We start from the raw sequence: 22483 nt of genomic DNA, 5'->3' as shown, positions 1-22483 counted from the left end.
TTTTAACTCAAAAAAAAGCTAAGTTTGCAATACGACCAAAAGACCCAGAAAATACATGGTTGAAGTTGCACAACACACATCCAAACATCTTGTTCCCTTTTTTTTTTTGGTTGGCAGATTTCACGTTAAATTTAAAAAAAAAAAAAAAAAAAAAAAAAAAGAATAAAAAAAAATGCAAATGCTGACAAAGAGCTTTTGTAGATGTTCGAAAAAAAATGTAAAAGGTGTTAAATTAGGTCACACACAAAAAAAAACAAACAAGCAGTCAGTGAATAGAACACGTTGCCGAGTTCTTGAAAAAAAATAATAATAAAAATGATAATAAAAAAAAATAAAAAAAAATATATATATATATAATTTTTTTATTATTTTTGCACCCAATCTGTTCACAGTCATTTTTTGTTGACTCCTTCTATGGACCTTTTATGGAGACGGGTGAAAACCACTAGAGCTGCAATATTGTAACTCAGACCATTCACTACAATGGAGCAGAGCTGCAATACTCCAGCTCTGGTGGTTTTCACCTGTCTTTATAAAAGGAGTTTATCGGCAAAAAACGACTGTCCAAAACCAAGCACAGGCATTTTGGGATACCCAAGCATGGCCAATCATTTTCACCTCCTTGTTTTTCATCTATGTCCCCCTCCTCTATCCTTCATTGACAGCGGAGGTGAAAAAGGACACTGAACTTTTTGGCTATGACAAGGGTGCCCCGAATGGCTGTGCTTGGTTTGGACATGGTGGTCGAAAAACAGATTCTACAAAAACAATATTAAAAAAAACAGCAACGTGGCCCCTTCCCACTGGGCTTTTCGGCAACTCTGTCTGGACTTCCACTTACCTTGCTGTAGGGATCATGAGTAACATCCATGTGACTGTTGTAGCCAATCACTGGCCTAAACACTGACTTACAATCACGCAGACATCGAAGTGATTGGCTGCAGCTCACACTAAAGTGAACGGGAGCGAAGCATTGTTGTTCTCGATATGTAATAATAATAATAATCTTTATTTTTATATAGCGCTAACATATTTCACAGCACTTCACAGTTTGACATACGGAAACTTCTAAGAGATGACCATGAGGGTTGTCAGGAGTCGGTTACTGATGATCTATCCAAAAGATAGGACATTAATATGCAAGTCCTGGACAACCCCTTTAAGAGTTATAAAATTCTAGCCACTGACAATCACCACCATAGAGTTCAACGGGACTTCAGTAAATTCAAATTGGGGCATCCAAAACGTATAGGGTTGTTCCACAGAGAAAGCAGACCACCTTCTCCAGGACCCCAACCCCTGACCATCAGACCACCATGACATCCAGGCGGGTGGCTCAGCACGTGCACAGGTCTCTCCATCCATTTTGATGGAAGTTATACCACCCGTTACCTGGGAGATATCAATGGAAATCCAAAATATGACAAAAAAACCAAACAACAAAACACTATCTTCTGGGCGTATGTTACATGAAGATACAGAATTTTGCACAGTGGATATTTTTTACTCCAGAGACCCGTTCCCCAATGTCCGACGTTGTGTAACCATTGCTGCCAACACTTCGCTCAGACTTCCTTTTTAATTCTGTGGTTTTTACATTTTTTCTAAAATTTCCATTCTAACTTTTTTTTTTACACGAGAAAACACGACTTCAATTTCCCAAAACTTAATCTTGTTCTCATGCGGAAAAAAAAAAAAAAAAAATCAAAAGCTCATCATGAAAAGCGTAATGACGCCAATGGAAATTCCGGGAAGTCGCGGAAGCCCGAAACAGCAATGATTGCAAAAGCAGCATGACGCCTTTAATCCGACGTCTGGTGGCTGCAGGATTATCGCCTGGTCTGGATTATCAGATACAAGGAAATAGGTAAGGCTATGTGCACGCGTAGGAAAAGAGGTGCAGAATTTTCTGCACAAAATCCGCATCTCCTGGCAGAATCCGCAGCCGCGGATTTGAAGCGGTTTTTATGCGGATTTTGTGCGGTTTTTGCCACTGCGGATTTTTATCATGGAGGGGTGCAGAAACGCTGCAGATCCGCACAAAAGTAGTGAAATGCACTTTTTAAATCCGCAGAAATTCCGCACTGATTTTTCCACATAGCTTTTTTTTTTTCCCATTGAATAACATTGTACTGTACGTACATCACAGTGCGGATCTGCAGCGTTTCTGCGCGGAAAAATTAGCTGCGGATCCGCAGCAAATCCGCATCGTGTGCACATAGCCTAAAAATTCACAAGTATTCAGGCAGAAATTTTTTTTCGTCTTCTGCTCAAGTATTTTTTATGAAATTCCTTCGTTAGCAATTTTACCCTGGAAATAGATTCTTGGAGGCTGTAGTGAAGGAATTGCAATATCCTCACCTTTTAGGACCTTGGTTTCAGAGGTTTGCGACTACACATTTCTTAAAGGTCCATGACTTGCTATCGGTAATGATGCGTTGGCCAAATGATTTGTGATTTTTTTTTAAGTCACCACGGCCGGCAGCAACGTGTCAATTTTCCTGCAAATCAGGAATGATTGTTTGCACAAGGTTGAATTAGCATGAAATTTGGATGAAAACAGTCTGAATAATATAAAAAAACAAAACAAAAAACCGTATATGATAAAAGGTTGTTCCACTATTTTTATAATGACGATCAAGGGCCAGATCTGCAGCACTCAAAAGGCTCCATAACTGCTAACATCTGGCCGATCGGTGGGGGAGTCAAGTGTCGGACCCCCCACTGATCTGATACTGATGACCTATTCTAAGGATAGGTCATCAATAGAAAACTACCTGTTTTATAACTTCATGTTCTTTCCTTTGACGAACCTGTCACCTCGAAAGAATAGACTTGCCATCAAAATCCGAGCTGCGCATCGATTTGTCGCGGGAAAATGTTTTAAAATATCTCATTTACTTAGCTGGTACCGTATGGTACGGTGCCCACGATAAATATTCTCTGCATTTACTCTCAAGTTCTATCGATTCCATTATTATACGTAACAAATGTGCAACTTTCCAGAAAAAAAAAAAAAATCATCTATACAGCGGCCAAATCAATTTATTGGACATAAAAATTGATTTTCTAGGGTCCAAAAGTTCATATTATCTGCGCATATATAAAGAGAGAAAATTAATGATCCATATAAAAATGTAAAATATATATATATATATATATATATATATATATATATATATATATATATATATATATATATATATATATATATATATATATATATATATATATATATATATATATATATATATATATATGTTCTGCTTGATCAGAAAAAAAAAAAATCTGTAGCCACCAGCAAAAAAACTTCTTAAATTCCAGACTACTTTTGCTGCAAATGTCAAGATGGTATGAAAGGATGCGAGGTTCTCCAAACCTACTGCAGAGTGAGGGAAATAGAAGAATTCAGGACGGTAAAAATCACACGTGGTCCGCGGATATTCTTTTCTCAACCTTTCATAAAACTGAGAACATATTGATTTCGCGTCCGTACAGACGCTGTGGATACTGAACATCGGACTAATAGATGAAGACGGACGAGTCTTTGTGAATGAAAAGTGACTGGAAGGCTATGTGCACACGTCAGGATTTCTGGCAGAAATTTTCCTGACAAAAACCGGACATTTCTGCCAGAAATCCGCATGCGTTTTTTTTGCGGTTTTGATGCGCTTTTTGCGCGTTTTTGATGCTTTTGTTTGCGGTTTTTCCCAAATGCATAGAATAGCGGGAAAAACGCGAAAAAAAAAGCAAAATTAATGAACATGCTGCTTTTTTTTACCGCGATGCGTTTTTTTTTGCGGAAAAAAACGCATCATGTGCACAAAAATTGCAGAATGCATTCTAAATGATAGGATGCATAATGTATGCGTTTTTAATGAGTTTTTATAGCGTTAAAAAACCTGAACGTGTGCACATACCCGAAGACACAGTTTTCACGGCAAACTGTGTCCAGCTAGTTGTTTAAAGGGAACCCGTCACCTACTTTTTCGTATATAAGCTGCGGCCACCGCCATCAGGGTCTTATCTACCGCATTCTGTAATGCTGTATATAAGCCCCCGGTTGCATCCTAAAAGATAAGAAAAACGAGTTCGATTATACTCACCCAGGGATGTCCGGTCCGATGGGGGTCGTGGTCCGAGTCCGGCGCCTCCCATCTTCATGCGATGATGTCCTCTTCCTTGCACCGGACCCGGACCGCATCGGACCGCCCCTGGGTGAGTATAATCTAACTTGTTTTTCTTATCTTTCAGGATACATCGGGGGCTTATCTACAGCATTACAGAATGTGGTACATAAGCCCCTGATGGCGGTGGCCACAGCTTATGTACGAAAAATTAGGTGACAGATTCCCTTTAATGATGGAGCTGCTCACATCTGAGAGTTGTGCATCGATCTGGAATTATATCGGCTCTAGGACTGGTCCGACGCAACAACTGATGCCATTCCATTTTTTTTATCTTCTTGCAAAACATTTAAAAAAATAACAAAGAACCTAGTAGTGAGGTCTGAGGTTACATGGGAAGAAGAGTTCTTCTCTGTAGGTAAAGTACAAATAATTAAAAAAAAAAAAAAAATGGTTGCAACCTAATTAGGTGAATTAGATTGCAGGCAAATCTCTTACTATTTAGCCCCAAGATGAGGGATTTGTAAATACTGTGGGGCCTTCACCAACACCATCATACACTAAATGGAGAAAAGTATAGAACAAGTTTTAATCATTAAATTAAGGCTTCTCTTTCAGCCCCCGGTGTATAATCTCCAGACCCCCACCTATCTTTCCTAACATGTACCAGACCGGCTGGTGGTGCAGAGCTCTCCGATACCAGCGCGGTCCTGTAATAGGAGTCGCCGGGGTAACATGTTCGTCCATGACATTTCTTCCTCCCATCACCTGTGAGTGATTATTATGGAGACGTGGAAGGAGCCGCCGCAACTCAGCCATGAACTGGAGACCCCGAAGTGTTACAGAGTAGGGGGCCGAGTGCTGAGGAGCAGAGGGCAGAAAAGTCACCAATGCTCTGCTGACCCCAAAACTGCAAAGTCCAGACCTCCTCTGAGATTAACCCCAGCGATAAAAATGGTGGAGATCAAGGTATCGCCCCATAGAGAAGCCTCAGAATGAGGGGACGCATGTGGGGGAGACATGCTCCCGAATATTCGATTCACTGCAGGCATTACCAGTTGCATATATGACAGGAATACAGATAATACACTTCGTTCACTGCCCAGTTAGGGTACATCAGTACAAACATGATGTGAAGGACACAATATTTTCCCCATATCACCCAGCCCTACGCTTTGCTTCTTCATCCCTCACTGATGTTTCTCTTACAGACTTCTAGATCTGGGTGGGCCACATGCCTTCCCACCTATATGGCTGCAGAGAAGAGGAGTCGCTGGACCAGATGGATCAACAGAGTGGTCTTGGTCGGTCTTACTATAAAGCGCAGCCGGATTCCTGACATTTCTTTACTTGATCCTCATCTTTCTGCAGGACGTATCTACACGAACAGAGATTAGTATATCACCTGCGCGATCCTGGGGCACAGCCTCAGCGTTACTACTGCAGGTACAACTTTCCATCTGAGGACCTCCCATAGGACAGCGGTCAGACGTCGCGCTCCCACTGCCAGTGTATCGGCCGGCGCACAGGGCGGTGAGACCGGAGCATTTGCTGCACAGATACAGAAGTGTTTTGCTCTGGGGGAGTCCTGACATGGACCTTAATCTGTGATGTTGTGAGGTCAAAACATGAAAGAAGGAGTTTACTGTACGCCACTGAGATTTTATCATTTATTTTGAGGACCGTTATCGCCACTTTCAGTGACCGTCGTTGACTTTTAATGGGCTCTTTAAATCCCCCCAAACATAAAATAAAATTATGAGATAATGATTAGACTTGGAACCAGACGCTGGAATGACGTTCATCGGTCTGGTCAAATGGGAATTTAACTTTTTGCAGAGAGATCTTGGAGCTGGAACAAGAACGCCCAAAATGTAAGAAGCGAGAATGAATGATCCGCAATCCCCGTGGCTGGGGGCGTCTCTCCGGATCTTACACAGCGCAGTTCATGTACTGAACATACTAATACATAGCAAATGGCTGCATTAAGTGCTTTTATGAATCTCCATTTCTGCAGAAATCGCATTGGTACAAACCAAACTGGACGGAGCGTCCTGCACCAGAGACGGTCAAATATCCCAGTCCTCCTCCTCCTTCCAGCCGCCCCTTCTGTCCTCCTGCGTGCGGCGTTACATTCATAGACTCCACAGCATGGCCACCGCTTTGCAGATGCCCACATCGTGGTAGTTGAAATAGCAAAGACCGGCAAATGTTAATGACGAAAGAGCCAGCAGTCCGGCGTTAGCCAGCTTTACCTTCGCCTCTCCGTGAACGTAGTCCGTCAGCACCTGCCCGAGACCCCTGAGAAAGAAATATGTAGATATTAGGCCAAAAGTAACGTCACCCACAACATACGAGATCCCACTCGTGTCCATATAGCCATCGTGTTGCATTACTCTACAATCCTACGTCATCTAATGCCCATAAGCCGAGAGGTTTTAGTATACACTCAGCCTACGGCGACATTCACACCTCCGCTGCACACCTCATTTCTTCTCAGGCAGTACATGGACCCATAGATGTTCACTGATTCACGAGATTTGGAGCAGGCCCCATACTCATCTGCTATTTTTGGATCAGACTTCACCATTAAAGCTTATGGTGATCCGTACAAAAACAAAACTGTAATGATAAATCATTTTTTTTTTTAAATCTCCACATACCTTTAACTTAAATGCGTGTATTTTAGGCTAAAAATTATTTTTGCAATTGGGCTTCATTACAAATGTGGCACCGTTTGTCTTTTACAGGCTCTTTGCTTCCTTCATATTGCTCTCTGCAGAACGAGGTAACTGGCAATCTGTAGGTGAGCTTCGTCTGAGAATATGTATTTATTTGTCCTTTCTGAGCTCCTCTCAGCTGATTTAGGACCACAGACTGCGTCAGAAACACGCACATACTTCATGTAGTCAGAATTCAGCTGAGAGGCGCTCAAAAAAAAGACAAGAGAAAGGTTGAAAACTTTTTTTTCATCAAATTACGCTCAGTGATAAGACTCAGTTAACTCATCGTGCAGCCTGCGATGTGCAGGGAAACTAAGAGCCTGCAAAAGCCAAATGGTGCAACATAACTTTTATGCAAAATAAACGGAAACAATGATTCTTAGCTCAAAATACAGGTAGGAAAGAGGAAAACAAATTGCCCCTGAAAGCGCCTGTATCCTTTAATGAATGTGGCCGAGACCGTGGGGCAGGGCGGCCAGGGCAAAGCCTGCAGTGGTCATATGGATGTATAGCACATGACTGCTGCAGCCAGAGAAAACAGAGACCAATTGGGAAACAAAACTCCAGTCCCTGCACATGGCAGTGACCAGACACGATGCCATCTGTGTTATACGGATTTATTTGACCATTTCTTACCAATGTCCATGAAGGGCAAGAGCTGCGGCCAGAGAATAGTCCATAGCGGCTCCAGGATACATATACGCCGCAGGTATAAGGCCTAGGAGAACAACGCTCACCGCTCTCTCACCGGTCCAGTGCAGGGAGGCTTTGGTGGAGGCTGCGGAAAAAAAAAAATTCAAAATTCAAAGACCTAGTAATAAAATTTCACTTGAGAAGAACACAGTACGACCCAACCCGATGTGTCCCACTAATAGCTTCCAAAATAAAAAAAAAGAGGGAAAATCCAAAAAGTGGAATTATAACATTAGAAAAGCAAAGATGATTTTTTTTTTTTTTTTAATTAAAGACTACGCCACCATTGTATATAGGTTGTGTGCAGTATTACATCTCAACTCCATTCACTTCAATGGAACTGATCTGTAGTATCAGACACAAACAGGTGCGATGAGGTTTTTGGAACAAAGTAGCCATGTTTTCCTGTTACTCTGCAAACTCTTTAACCAAAAGTGATTTAAGTAAATGTATGGAGGGGGATCTAGGGACCACCAATGCCGAGTGCAGCAGTCTGACCTCGAGGGTCCGCCATTATTAACAATTAATCATCGAAGCAGGTAGAACTCCCAATCCCACCGCCCGTTATAGGCGATTACGGCCGCGCTCCTGCCCTGACTCTTCTTTCCATACAGAAAACAACGTCTATGATACAACGTGAGCAAAACTTATCTTTGTTCGTGCGAAAACCCCTTAGTTCTAATCAATAGATGTTGGAATAATACTGGACTTTGTTCCACCCTTAAGTCTTTAATTGAAGACCAATAATTTGAGCTCAGAAAATTTGCAAATAGCAACACAGATCTCAGCTTCCTATAACACAAGGATAATGGGAGCTCAAAAAAAATAAAAAAATTCCAACATCTCTTTCATTTTTTTTTTCCCAAACCCCACATTCAGTGAAGTCGAGATCTGCATAAAAAAAACCTAACTGTGGCGCAGGCCTCATGGCTGTATACAACACACAGAATTTATATATACCATACACAGTTACAGACATGTTGTGTAACATACCAGGACGGCCTGGGGACGCTGGTAAAGAACTTCTGTCTTGTGGCAATATGGCGGCCGGTCGAATCAACAAGGATTTACTAAAGGGGAAAACTGAAAATGCAGAATAATTACATGTGACGTAACAAGACACACAAGGTTCAATCATCCCATCCTCATCAATGTACTGGAGAGTGAAGAGGCGGCTGCGCTGGTTTAGAGCTGTGACCACCCACTATGCAGGAAATTTAGGCAGTCATCTACGGAGTTATTGTTAAAGGGTTATTTCCCTCCCTCAAAAAAAAAAAAAAAGAAAAAGTTATCCCATATCTGTGACATTATCTAGGATACTGTCCCACAGACAATGAATGCAGAGGAGGCCGATCATGGTGAACCTCTGCTCCATTCAGGTTCTAAACCTCCGATCTCGGGATCACTGGTGGCCCCAGGGCTCAGACCCCCAACGATCACCATGTTATCCCGGTTTCATAGATTATTTTTTGAGGAATAACCCATTAAATCAGGTGATTGAACAACGTATTAAAAAAAAAAAGTTTGATAACTTTTTTTTTTTTTTACATCATTTGTTGCATTTGGCACATGAAAAAAATAAAAATACGGTATCTCTTTATGACAAGTTTATAGTTATGGTGAAAGCGAATCCCGTCCTCCCAAGATTCCCCGTATGCTGAAAATGCCTTCATGCGTTAAGGAATGCAAAAAAAAGGTTTCTCGTCAGCACAGATAATTGGACGGTCGGGATCCATCAGGGTCACACGACGCCCCTCGTGCTACATCCTTCACCAATGCTGCATTCTTTTCTGGGGGTTTCTATAGAGAACGGGGCTGCGTGACGAGCGGACGTGTATGTATATATATATATATATATATATATATATATATATATATATATATATATATATATATATATATATATATATATATATATATATATATATATATATATATATATTTTTTTTTTTTTTTTTTTTTTTGCTAGAATACAATGGCGTCACACGCTGCGTCCTCTGTGCATAAAGCCGAGTTTCACAGTCACAGCCTCGATATGTCCAAGACAAACGAGGCATCATATACTCCCCTATTACAGGGGTATCCCGATGTCGTGGCAGATTATTAGGAAAAACATGACTGCACCACTTCATTACTGGGGAATTATTCTTTTTTTTTTTTTCCTTCCCTTCTTCCAAGAGCCATATTTTTTGTGTACCCCGTGGACATCGCTGTGAGGGCACTTGTTTTTTTGACGAGTTTTAGCTTTGAATGGCACTTTTCATTTTACCATATAATGTACTGAAGAACTGGAGGAAGGGGGGGGAAAGACAATACTTTGCAACCGGCGACGGGTCCTCGTTAAAGGGGGTTTTCAATTTTTCTATTTTAAAAGTGACAAGGGGAAAGCTTAAGAGTAAGGCTACGTTCACATTTGCGTTGTTGGGCGCAGCGTCGTCAACGCATCCCACAACGCTGCGTGTTTTTTTACGCATGCGTCGACATAAACTAGTAATGTTCACGAATTTTGGCGCAGGGAAGATGCTACAAGGAGCGTCGTCCGCACCCTGTCTGGTGCGTCAAATTGACGCATGCGTCGTAAAACGCAATACAGCGCATACCGGCGCATGTCCATGCGCCCCCCCCCATGTTAAAGATAGGGGCGCGTGAGGCTGCGCCCAACAACGCAAATGTGAACGTAGCCTAAGATAAGCTCATCGTGGAAGTAACGGGTATTTTTTTAACCCCTTTAAGGAATCCAGAGAATGAAGTGTCCGCTGTCACTTACTAGGAGAACATCCCTTTAAATTCCTGTGGTCACATGGCCAATGCAACAACGCGTCATATCGGCCAACGGGCTCCGCGACGACCGCAATGTCACATACGACGTCGTGGAAAGTTCACGCCGGCCGCCATCATACACCACGACGTCAGTCACATGACACAGGGGGCAGCAGCACATCACAAGCCCACCCAGAAAACCCCAGCCACCCTGCACCCACTCAGCTACACCCCTCCTGTGACTAAAACACTGCAACTTCTGATACTTTTGTCAGGAACAATAAAGATAGCATGCAAACATTGAAAAAAAAAAAATACGCCCCGTAAGTTTAGTAAAGACTCGTTTTTTTTCGGCCCCGGGACTCACCTCTGCCTGCCCTGCACACAGCGCCCACTCTCACCAGAGCCGCCATCTTGCCTGACACCCAACCAAGGTGACACCGCGACCAGGAAGTGAAACAATGTCAACAAAACTTTATTGTTTCAAATTGTCTCGATAAACTTTATTAGCGCACCGGTCACTCAAGCTTTAGGAAGCAGGGATAAAAAAAAAAAAAACACGTAACCAATCAGGAAAAGGGAGACGCTACGAGCTCAGCCAATAGTAATTCGCCGCAGCGTTTCGCGCCTCGTTTTGGGTTGCGAATCAGAGAGGAGCTTGGACGACACCGTGAGCAGTTGACGGTCGGTCCTAGAGAACAGCGGGGAGGCTGAAGGTCGTCGCTCGGCATGGAGGGCTTTGATTCGGACCTTGACTTGTCCGGGGTGGGCGCTAGTCCCGCGGAGTCGGCGGAGCTGCAGAGGATGCTGGCTGTGGAGCAGCAGAAGGCGCAGTTCACATCTCAGGTGGGTGACAGCACGTGTACAGGCATGGAGGCGTCCAGCGCTATGGACAGCAGCCCCCCAGTGCTGCCATCATCCGGGGGGAATGCTTATTAAATGCTGGATGTCGGTATCCATGGCGACACTTAGGAGCGCTGCGGAGCTGCGTACACGAAATGGTAAAACTGGTGTAAACGGTCGCAAATCGCTGTCAGAGGGTCAACACAAGTGTTATAGCGATGGACGTGTCCCTTTAAGGGGTTTTATATGTGTGACCACTGGCGGGCACAGACAGGAGGGGCCGCGGTGCAATATTGGGGTCCAATAGCTCATCATAATGCACAACTCCTCCCGCTTTGGAGGTGGTAGTGACCCCTGTGCGGCTGCACCAACGATCTGTGCGCCCCTGGTATCCACCTCTCCTGGGCACGTGGCCGGCGGTGATCACTGACCGCTCGCCATCTAAGATCATGTCATTACTGTTGATTGGCCCCGGGGTCGGGTTATTCCCATTATTCTAGATTTACTATGAATTCAGATCTGATCCCATTCTTTTGATTACATTTTCACTTCTTTTGTTTACCGCTTGTTGCCTAGGGAACCAGCTGCCTCTGGTCTAGCAGTAGTGGCTGAGCGCACGAAGAACTTACCAGCTCCTTTCTTGTTGACACCTCTCTGAATTTGTCCAGAATATCACTGTTAACTCCCGATATTCCGGTGCTGCGGAGGCTAAGCTGTCTCATGGCAGGATCAGAGAGCTGTCCATAGGATTGGAGGCCTGCTGGGGAGTTCAGCGGCCGCTCCTAAAACAAGGCAGAGAATGAACTTCAATCCAATATTGCAGCCAGCGGGTAAGGAAAGGGTGAATCAAACACCCGAAAACCCCGCCTCCATGGCTGAAGATTGTTCACTCCAAATTCAGGTGACAGTGTCCCTTTAATAAAAAAAACATACATACATACATACATACATACATACATTACAGACCAAAAGTTTGGACACACCTCATTTAAAGATTTTCTGTATTTTCATGACTATGAAAATTGTAATTTCACACTGAAGGCATCAAAACTATGACTTAACACATGTGGAATTATATACTTAACAAAAAAGTGTGAAACAACTGAAATTATGTCTTATATTCTAGGTTCTTCAAAGTAGCCACCTTTTGCTTTGATGACTGCTTTGCACACTCTTGGCATTCTCTTGATGAGCTTCAAGAGGTAGTCACCGGGAATGGTCTTCCAACAATCTTGAAGGAGTTCCCAGAGAAGCTTAGCACTTATTGGCCCTTTTGCCTTCACTCTGCGGTCCAGCTCACCCCAAAGCATCTCGGTTGGGTTCAGGTCTGGTGACTGTGGAGGCCAGGTCATCTGGCGTAGCACCTCATCACTCTCCTTCTTGGTCAAATAGTCCTTACACAGCCTGGAGGTGTGTTTGGGGTCATTGTTCTGTTGAAAAATAAATGATGATCCAACTAAACGCAAACCGGATGGAATAGCACGCCGCTGCAAGATGCTGTGGTAGCCATGCTGGTTCAGTATGCCTTCAATTTTGAATAAATCCCCAACAGTGTCACCAGCAAAGCCCCCCCCGCACCATCACACCTCCTCCTCCATGCTTCACGGTGGGAACCAGGCATGTACAGTCCATCCATTCACCTTTTCTGCGTCACACAAAGACACGGTGGTTGGAACCAAAGATCTCAAATTTGGACTCGTCAGACCAAAGCACAGATTTCCACTGGTCTAATGTCCATTCCTTGTGTTCTTTAGCACAAACAAGTCTCTTCTGCTTGTTGCCTGTCCTTATCAGTGGTTTCCTAGCAGCTATTTTACCATGAAGGCCTGCTGCACTAAGTCTCCTCTTAACAGTTGTTGTAGAGATGTGTCTGCTGCTAGAACTCTGTGTGGCATTGACCTGGTCTCTAATCTGAGCTGCTGTTAACCTGCGATTTCTGAGGCTGGTGACTCGGATAAACTTATCCTCAGAAGCAGAGGTGACTCTTGGTCTTCCTTACCTGGAGCAGTTCTCATGTGAGCCAGTTTCTTTGTAGCGCTTGATGGTTTTTGCCACTGCACTTGGGGACACTTTCAAAGTTTTCCCAATTTTTCAGACTGACCTTCATTTCTTAACCCCTTTCTGACCTCGGACGGGATAGTACGTCCGAGGTCAGATCCCCTGCTTTGATGCAGGGCTCCGCGGTGAGCCCGCACCAAAGCCGGGACATGTCAGCTGTTTTGAACAGCTGACATGTGCCCGCAATAGGTGCGGGCAGAATCGCGATCTGCCCGCACCTATTAACTAGTTAAATGCCGCTGTCAATCGCAGACAGCGGCATTTAACTACCGCATCCGGCCGGGCGGCCGGAAATGACGTCATCGCCGACCCCCGTCACATGATCGGGGGTCGGCGATGCGTCTCCATTGTAACCATAGAGGTCCTTGAGACCTCTATGGTTACTGATCGCCCGTCGCTGTGAGCGCCACACTGTGGTCGGCGCTCACAGCACACCTCCATTTCTGCTACATAGCAGTGAACAGCAGATCGCTGCTATGTAGCAGAGGCGATCGAGTTGTGCCTGCTTCTAGCCTCCCACGGAGGCTATTGAAGCATGGCAAAAGTAAAAAAAAAAAAAGCTAAAAAAAATGTGAAAAAAATATAAAAGTTTAAATCACCCCCCTTTCGCCCCAATCAAAATAAATCAATAAAAAAAAAATCAAATCTACACATATTTGGTATCGCCGCGCTCAGAATCGCCCGATCTATCAACTAAAAAAAAGCATTAACCTGATCGCTAAACGGCGTAGCGAGAAAAAAATTAGAAACGCCAGAATTACGTTTTTTAGGTCGCCGCGACATTGCATTAAAATGCAATAACGGGCGATCAAAAGAACGTATCTGCACCGAAATGCTATCATTAAAAACGTCATCTCGGCACGCAAAAAATAAGCCCTCAAACGACCCCAGATCACGAAAACGAGACGCTACGAGTATCGGAAAATGGCGCAATTTATTTATTTTTTTTCAAAGTTTGGAATTTTTTTTCACCACTTAGATAAAAAATAACCTAGTCATGTTAGGTGTCTATGAACTCGTACTGACCTGGAGAATCATAATGTCAGGTCAGTTTTAGCATTTAGTGAACCTAGCAAAAAAGCCAAACAAAAAACAAGTGTGGGATTACACTTTTTTTTGCAATTTCACCGCACTTGGAATTTTTTTCCCGTTTTCTAGTACACGACATGCTAAAACCAATGATGTCGTTCAAAAGTACAACTCGTCCCGCAAAAAATAAGCCCTCACATGGCCAAATTGACGGAAAAATTAAAAATGTTATGGCTCTGGGAAGGAGGGGAGTGAAAAACGAACACGGAAAAATGAAAAATCCCAAGGTCATGAAGGGGTTAAAGTAATGATGGCCACTCGTTTTTCTTTACTTAGCTCCTTTTTTCTTGCCATAATACAAATTCTAACAGTCTATTCAGTAGGACTATCAGCTGTGTATCCACCAGACTTCTGCACAACACAACTGATGGTCCCAAACTCATTTATAAGGCAAGAAATCCCACTTATTAAACCTGACAGGGCACACCTGTGAAGTGAAAACCATTCCCGGTGACGACCTCTTGAAGCTCATCAAGAGAATGCCAAGAGTGTGCAAAGCAGTCATCAAAGCAAAAGGTGGCTACTGTGAAGAACCTAGAATATAAGACATAATTTCAGTTGTTTCACACTTTTTTGTTAAGTATATAATTCCACATGTGTTAATTCATAGTTTGATGCCTTCAGTGTGAATGAACAATTTTCATAGTCATGAAAATACAGAAAAATCTTTAGATGAGAAGGTGTGTCCAAACTTTTGGTCTGTACTGTGTGTATGTATATAATATATTGGACAACCCCCTATAAGAGTACTTGCAGTGTTAGATATATGTAGAAGGTGTTACGGGGAAAGTGATCGCAGGGGAGCAGTCCCACCCCAATAGAAAATGACTGATACCCAGTGACATTACCGTAATTTGTGCTCCTCTTCTTCATGGACGTCTTGTAAATGAGGAACGTCTGATCACTTCTGTGTTGTTTTGTTTTTGTCCCTCCAGGTCCACAAATTCATGGACGTGTGCTGGGACAAGTGTATGGAGCGTCCGAGCACAAAGCTGGACTCCAGAACGGAGGGCTGCCTGGTGAGCTGCGTGGAGCGCTTCATCGACACCACCCTGTCCATTACCAATCGCTTCGCTCAGATCGTACAGAAAGGAACTTAGTGACCGATGGACGCGGACTCCTGCCCGTGACTGTACTCCCTCCTGCTCCAGTGCTGATGATTGCTCCGTTCGCCTGCGTTTAATTTTGTTCTCATATTTTGTATAAATCTGCAGATACCTGCGATAAAATCATGATGTCCTGGGTGCTCATGTGATTACTTTATTAGGACTTCCTGAGGTTGCTTTCAAGAGAAGTTGTAAGGTGATTTATGGTCTTCTCACCCTCCCCAGGTCCAGCGATGAGTCTCCGACGTTGCTTCCAGCCTGTATTATTCTCTGCAGTGCTGACGACACATTAACAGCGCTGCAGACAGTCATTGAGATCAGCGGCTCGTCCCATCATCTCAGGCCGAGCCACTGATCTCAGTTATTGGCTGTAGAGTGGCGACTCAGAATTGGACCTGGGGAGGGTGAGGAAAGTGTAAAGTGTTTTTTTTTTTATTTTTTTAAACAAATTGAAATGGGAAGGGGGGGGGGGGACTTTAAAGCTTTATTCCAGCTCAGTTCACATCACATAATACAGGTCCTTCTCAAAAAATTAGCATATAGTGTTAAATTTCATTATTTACCATAATGTAATGATTACAATTAAACTTTCATATATTATAGATTCATTATCCACCAACTGAAATTTGTCAGGTCTTTTATTGTTTTAATACTGATGATTTTGGCATACAACTCCTGATAACCCAAAAAACCTGTCTCAATAAATTAGCATATCAAGAAAAGGTTCTCTAAACGACCTATTACCCTAATCTTCTGAATCAACTAATTAACTCTAAACACATGCAAAAGATACCTCAGGCTTTTATAAACTCCCTGCCTGGTTCATTACTCAAAACCCCCATCATGGGTAAGACTAGCGACCTGACAGATGTCAAGAAGGCCATCATTGACACCCTCAAGCAAGAGGGTAAGACCCAGAAAGAAATTTCTCAACAAATAGGCTGTTCCCAGAGTGCTGTATCAAGGCACCTCAATGGTAAGTCTGTTGGAAGGAAACAATGTGGCAGAAAACGCTGTACAACGGAAGAGGAGACCGGACCCTGAGGAAGATTGTGGAGAAGGACCGATTCCAGACCTTGGGGAACCTGAGGAAGCAGTGGACTGAGTCTGGTGTGGAAACATCCAGAGCCACCGTGCACAGGCGTGTGCAGGAAATGGGCTACAGGTGCCGCATTCCCCAGGTAAAGCCACTTTTGAGCTACAGAGAAGCAGCACTGGACTGTTGCTAAGTGGTCCCAAGTACTTTTTTCTGATGAAAGCAAATTTTGCATGTCATTCGGAAATCAAGGTGCCAGAGTCTGGAGGAAGACTGGGGAGAAGGAAATGCCAAAATGCCTGAAGTCCAGTGTCAAGTACCCACAGTCAGTGATGGTGTGGGGTGCCATGTCAGCTGCTGGTGTTGGTCCACTGTGTTTCATCAAGGGCAGGGTCAATGCAGCTAGCTATCAGGAGATTTTGGAGCACTTCATGCTTCCATCGGCTGAAATGCTTTATGGAGATGAAGATTTCATTTTTCAGCACGACCTGGCACCTGCTCACAGTGCCAAAACCACTGGTAAATGGTTTACTGACCATGGTATTACTGTGCTCAATTGGCCTGCCAACTCTCCTGACCTGAACCCCATAGAGAATCTGTGGGATATTGTGAAGAGAAAGTTGAGAGACGCAAGACCCAACACTCTGGATGAGCTTAAGGCCGCTATTGAAGCATCCTGGGCCTCCATAACATCTCAGCAGTGTCACAGGCTGATTGCCTCCATGCCACGCCGCATTGAAGCAGTCATTTCTGCCAAAGGATTCCCGACCAAGTATTGAGTGCATAACTGAACATTATTATTTGTTGGTTTTTTTGTTTGTTATTAAAAAACACTTTTATTTGATTGGATGGGTGAAATATGCTAATTTATTGAGACAGGTTTTTTGGGTTATCAGGAGTTGTATGCCAAAATCATCAGTATTAAAACAATAAAAGACCTGACAAATTTCAGTTGGTGGATAATGAATCTATAATATATGAAAGCTTAATTGTAATCATTACATTATGGTAAATAATGAAATTTAACACTATATGCTAATTTTTTGAGAAGGACCTGTATCTGCAGATCGTGCAGGTAGCTGTAGACACGATGTCGCTGGTCTCACTCACTGCTCGATACAGAGGAAAGCTGAAATGGCCCTATGATGGGAACTTTTATATCTGTAAATGCCCTACCTGGAGTCACCAAGCTCAGTGATTGTCTGCAGCGTTAATATCTCAACACTGAATCTGGACCTGAGGAAGGTGATAAGTTCTGATTTTATTCTTTAACCCGACTTGCAACTCTTGCATACATACATACGGATCCGTTTCTGCACCATGTGTGTGAATAACGCCATTGAATTATACGGGGCCCCCTGCTGGTAGGCGGAAAGCATCTATTCCTTTTGGTGCAGACCAATAATGCATTTGTCTTAATCTATGTAGGAGCGACGTACGGTGGATTTCTGTCCCAAAATGTATTTGGGTCCAAGGTTTGCCTCCACCACAAAAGTAAAGCTGGGAGATACAATGTTAACCCACCCAGAAATAACCTCTGATACTTAAAAGGGTTGTCCATCAATCGAGACATTTTTTTTTTTTTTTCTTTTTAACAAAAGTACATTTAAAAAAGTTTGCCTTTGGGTTTCGTTAAGTAATTTGCAACTTTTGCTTTTACATTCCTTCTTTTTTGCACCTGTCAAATTTTTGATGTCTGTGGTCATAAAAGAGCGGAGAGGAGTTCAGAAAAAGCCATAAAAGAGCTGCACACTCTAGTTGGCCCATCAGAACAAGCTCACTGATGGCTCCTCAGTTAACTCCTTTACCAGCGAGCGATAGGTAATGAAAAACTGAGGTTATAAGAGGTAAGTGGTGCAACATTTTTGTTATAAACCAATTATAAAAATGATTATTGGCCTCAAAAAGATGCATTTTCTGTAAATATCCCCAAAGGTGGACAACCCCCTTAAAATGGTTGTTTGGGCAAAATGAAAGTTTTCTCTACAGTTTGGTATATTAAAACCTAACAAACAATGCAATACTTGTCTCCTGACACTGGATAAACAGTGTGTTTACCGCAGTAGGGAGATGTCCCCATTTAAGCAGCAGCAGGACTGCTGCAGCCTATGATTGGCTGCAGTGGTCAGGTGATATCTTGATGCACTGCGGAAGTCACCTGACTTTGGCGACTAATCACAAGCTGCAGCGGTCCTGCTGCTTGAACAGTGATGTCTCAAATCATGAACCTAGACCATTGAGCGACCTAAGCTCCGTCCAGGAGAGTGCCGAGGTGAATATTGTTATTTTTTTATCATACCAAGGAGCCAGATACAATTTTATTTTGCCTGTAGAACCCCTTAAAGATACACTAAATACAGAAAAAGCACAAAAATGTATATTCCATCACTTTCATCCTTAATCCCCTCCTTTTTTATGATTATATCCCAGCACTTCCACCCTTAATCCCCTCCTTTTTTATGATTATATCCCAGCACTTCCACCCTTAATCCCCTCCTTTTTTATGATTATATCCCAGCACTTCCATCCTTAATCCCCTCCTTTTTTATGATTATATTCCAGCACTTCCACCATTAATCCCCTCCTTTTTTATGATTATATCCCAGCACTTCCATCCTTAATCCCCTCCTTTTTTATGATTATATTCCAGCACTTCCACCATTAATCCCCTCCTTTTTTATGAATATATTCCAGTGATTCCATCCTTAATCCCCTCCTTTTTTTTAATGACTTTCATTTTGATATTTTTTTCTTTTTCATTGAATCCATCGGTGAAGCGGACTGGTCCGATGGCCTCTTCCTTGCTTGAGTATTGGTAGGTGTAGACTTTGCTGCTGGTGCGTACGCAGCGGTAGGAGTAGATCTGATCTCTTGGGTGCCGCTCAGCTCTGACTCATCACTGGACATCATTTCTTGAAGCTGTTGGACTCTGAGGGCGCTGTTCATCTCGTCTAGTTTAGCGTGGAGACTGTTCAGACTGAGTTCCAAGATCCCGCTGCGATCACGTGACGTCTTCTGACCGGATAGAAGGGTTTTCTGCAGCTCTAGAAAGCTGACCTTTACAAGGTTGTACATTTTGTTCTGGACGTTCAGACTCTTGGTTGCAGTCTTCTGAATGCTTTTTAACGCCTCCATCATATCCTTTTGCTGAGCCGCTAACTGATCCATCTGGGTCTCCAATAGTAGTTGGGACTCGGGGGCAGTATATGGCGGTATGGGCTTATCTGCTGCCTTGGTATTGCTCGGAGGATCTCTTGTTTCTTTCGCAGCCTGAGGCTCCTCGTGAGACTGAGAAATGAACTTATCCTGATGACTAGTACTTGGCAAGGAAGTCATTGGCAGAAGGGGTTTGTTCTGGCTGGGCATTATTTCGTCATCAGACTCGATGATAAAGGTGGAGGAAAGCGCAGAGTCATTAGATGAAACACATTCTCCTAAAGGAAACAAATGCAAAGTAATGGATTAGCATAGTGTATTGCTTTAAAAAACAGTAAACAAATCCCTGCCCTTCGTCCATTAATCTCCTTTTCAATTGTATTGTGTCTCATTTTAGAATTGATAATATATAAAAAATAATCTTGTTGGGTCTCAGGATCTCAGCCTTGTCTCGCTTCGTCTTTTTCACTGACCCATGTATAACTGCAGCAGGAGCCTCCCCCCACTGCCCAGTCTTCAGTTGGACAAATAATTGGCTAAGGTTTAGGACGTCAAGAGTCAAGATGGAAGTGATCAGTAGGGGTACAACCTTTTTGGGGGGAGAGAAATTAAATTTATTAGTTGAGCAGAAAGATTTGCAGGGCCATAGTCCAGCGGCCATGTCGATAGGTTCGACTGCCACGGACTGATCTTGGTGAACCTCCTACTACCTACCGGCGTTCCTGGTGTGTCCTCTGATTTGTTCACCTGGTGCCACATCATGCTGGCTGCAATTATGACGTACAAATCAGAAGAGGTCGATGCTGCCAGGTAGGAAGAGGGTTCTAGTCCGGGAGTCACGGATTACCAATATGGCCAAAAATCCTTATTTATAAGCCTAAGAGATTATTTAATCCACATATCTCAAACTCTGGCCCACGCACCAAATCTGGCCCACATAGTAAGTATATTTGGCCCACGAGGCCCGGTAGGTGCCCTAAGTATATTTGGCCCACCGGTCATCGCACTTTGAACAATACAGTTGAAAGCCATAATGGAGGAGTGAGCATCAGCTGACGCTCCCTCTCTCATCATTCCTCCTCTGCATATGACTTCTTAAGCAGGGCGGGCACGATGACGTCGCTGTACCAAGATGTGCAGAGGATTGGAAGACACCCGGAAGACATCATGAAGAGACGGAAGTAGTGGGGGAAAGAGCTGAGATGAGTATTTTTTTTATTTATTTTTTTCATGTGGGGCCCATTATACTTTTTCGAGCACTATGTGAGGCCATTATACTGTATGGAGCAATATGTGGGGCCATTATACTGTATGGAGCATTATGTGGGGCCATTATACTGTATGGAGCACTGTGTGTAGAACATTTTACTGTATAGACACAAACGAGCACAGTGAGGTCAAAAATACTCCGTTGTAAAAAAAAATCACAGCAAGTGCTAGTCAAAAGATTGAAAAAATACAGGGTATTTAGATAAGTTTTTTTGCAGAAAAATGTATACTAAGCTGCTCCTCCAATCGTCAAGGTATACCCATATAGAGCAAATATGGTCTATAAGGGTATACCTTGACGATTGGTGGAGCAGCTTAGTATACATTTTTTTTGCAAAAAAAAGTATCAACTAAATACCGTTTTTTTTTTTTTAGTCTTTTGACTAGCACTTGCTTATTACTGTGATTTTTTTTTTTTTACAACAGTATTTTTTACCTCACTGTGCTCTTTTGTGTCTTCAAGTTTCTTGGTGGTGTGTGAACAGGTTCCTACAGACTTGTTCAATGTGCAAGTAGCCAATGCATTTCTGGTTCTGATTTTACTGTATAGAGTAGTATGTTGGGCAAATTATACTCTATGAAGCAATATGTGGGGTCATTATACTGTATGGAGCACTGTGTGGTTGCCATTATACTGTATGGAGCATTATGTGGAGCACATACTGTATGGAGCATATACTGTATGGAGCATTATGTGGGGCCATTATACTGCATGGAGCACTATGTTGTGCCATTATTCTGTATGGAGCACTGTGTGGTGGCCATTATCAGTGGCGTAACTACCGCGGTCGCAGCGGTCGCCAGTGCGACCGGGCCCGGCAGGTCAGGGGCCCGGCAGGCAGGCTCGGACTGGCAGTGCCTCCCCCCGCTCCAGGGCCTCCCCCCCCCCCCTTCCCCGCCGCCGCCGCCACTGCCTTGAATACTCACCCTGCTCCAGCGATGGTCTCGGCGTCTGCACTGCAGCTCGTTCCTGCTTGAGCGGTCACGTGACACCGCTCATTAAGATCATGAATATGCGCATATTCATGATCTTAATGAACGGTGTCACATGACCGCTCAAGCAGGAAGAAGGTGCTGCGCCGGCGCCGCCGTCTGGAGTCTGGACAGAGCGCGAGGGATGTCGGCACGGCCGTGCAGTGGGAAGACAGGTGAGTATGAGGGACGGGGGGAACAGGGCGGGGGGGGGGGGGATGAAGGAGGACATAAGCCGGCGCGCCGAGCAGGAGCGGAGAGCTAAGCCTGCATACAGGGGGGAATATGAGCCATGCAGGGGGGAATATGAGCCATGCAGGGGGGGATATGAGCCATGCAGGGGGGAATATGAGCCATGCAGGGGGGAATATGAGCCATGCAGGGGGGAATATGAGCCATGCATACAGGAGGGGTAATATGAGCTATGTATATGGGATAGGAGGGAGATGAGCCATGCATACAGGAGGAGGGTCATTATACAGTATTGAGCATCATGTGTGGCCGTTATACAGTATGCAGCATCATGTGTGGCCATTATACAGTATGGAGCATCATGTGTGGTGGCCGTTATACAGTATTGAGCATCATGTGTGGCCATTATTCTATGGGGGTTACATTGAGTTGTATGGCAGGGCTGCAGGGGGGGGGCCC

The 22483-nt window shown here is 43.7% G+C and overlaps 3 protein-coding genes across 4 annotated transcripts in view; 1 reads left to right on the top strand and 2 right to left on the bottom strand.

Moving 5' to 3' along the window:
• Positions 1 to 5783: 5783 nt before the first annotated feature.
• SDHD (succinate dehydrogenase complex subunit D) lies at positions 5784 to 10820 on the bottom strand. The gene is made up of 4 exons (XM_069742548.1): positions 10671 to 10820; positions 8537 to 8626; positions 7487 to 7628; positions 5784 to 6428 (listed from the first exon to the last, which is right to left on the bottom strand). The coding sequence occupies exons 1-4, from the start codon at positions 10714 to 10716 to the stop codon at positions 6263 to 6265; spliced, it is 444 nt and encodes a 147-aa protein (XP_069598649.1). The 5' UTR covers positions 10717 to 10820; the 3' UTR covers positions 5784 to 6262.
• A 109-nt stretch (positions 10821 to 10929) lies between these two features.
• On the top strand, positions 10930 to 15538 carry TIMM8B (translocase of inner mitochondrial membrane 8 homolog B). Its single transcript, XM_069742549.1, has 2 exons — positions 10930 to 11149; positions 15229 to 15538. Exons 1-2 carry the CDS (start codon positions 11033 to 11035, stop codon positions 15391 to 15393), a joined length of 282 nt encoding a protein of 93 aa, XP_069598650.1. The 5' UTR covers positions 10930 to 11032; the 3' UTR covers positions 15394 to 15538.
• Positions 15539 to 17669: 2131 nt separating this feature from the next.
• The window catches only part of LOC138651748 (myb-related transcription factor, partner of profilin-like), a 47978-nt gene continuing 43164 nt past the window's right edge, over positions 17670 to 22483 (bottom strand). For both annotated transcript variants that reach the window (XM_069742210.1, XM_069742211.1), the window contains one exon: positions 17670 to 19869. In XM_069742210.1, the coding sequence (XP_069598311.1) occupies positions 19169 to 19869 (701 nt within the window). In that variant the 3' untranslated portion in view covers positions 17670 to 19168. The remainder of the gene's footprint in view (positions 19870 to 22483) is intronic.

The sequence above is a fragment of the Ranitomeya imitator genome, chromosome 10 (genome assembly GCF_032444005.1).
Source record: "Ranitomeya imitator isolate aRanImi1 chromosome 10, aRanImi1.pri, whole genome shotgun sequence".
Classification (NCBI taxonomy): Eukaryota; Metazoa; Chordata; class Amphibia; order Anura; family Dendrobatidae; genus Ranitomeya; species Ranitomeya imitator.
The sequence above is the reverse complement of the archived record's forward strand: the minus strand, read 5'-3'. Positions and strand labels throughout refer to the sequence as shown.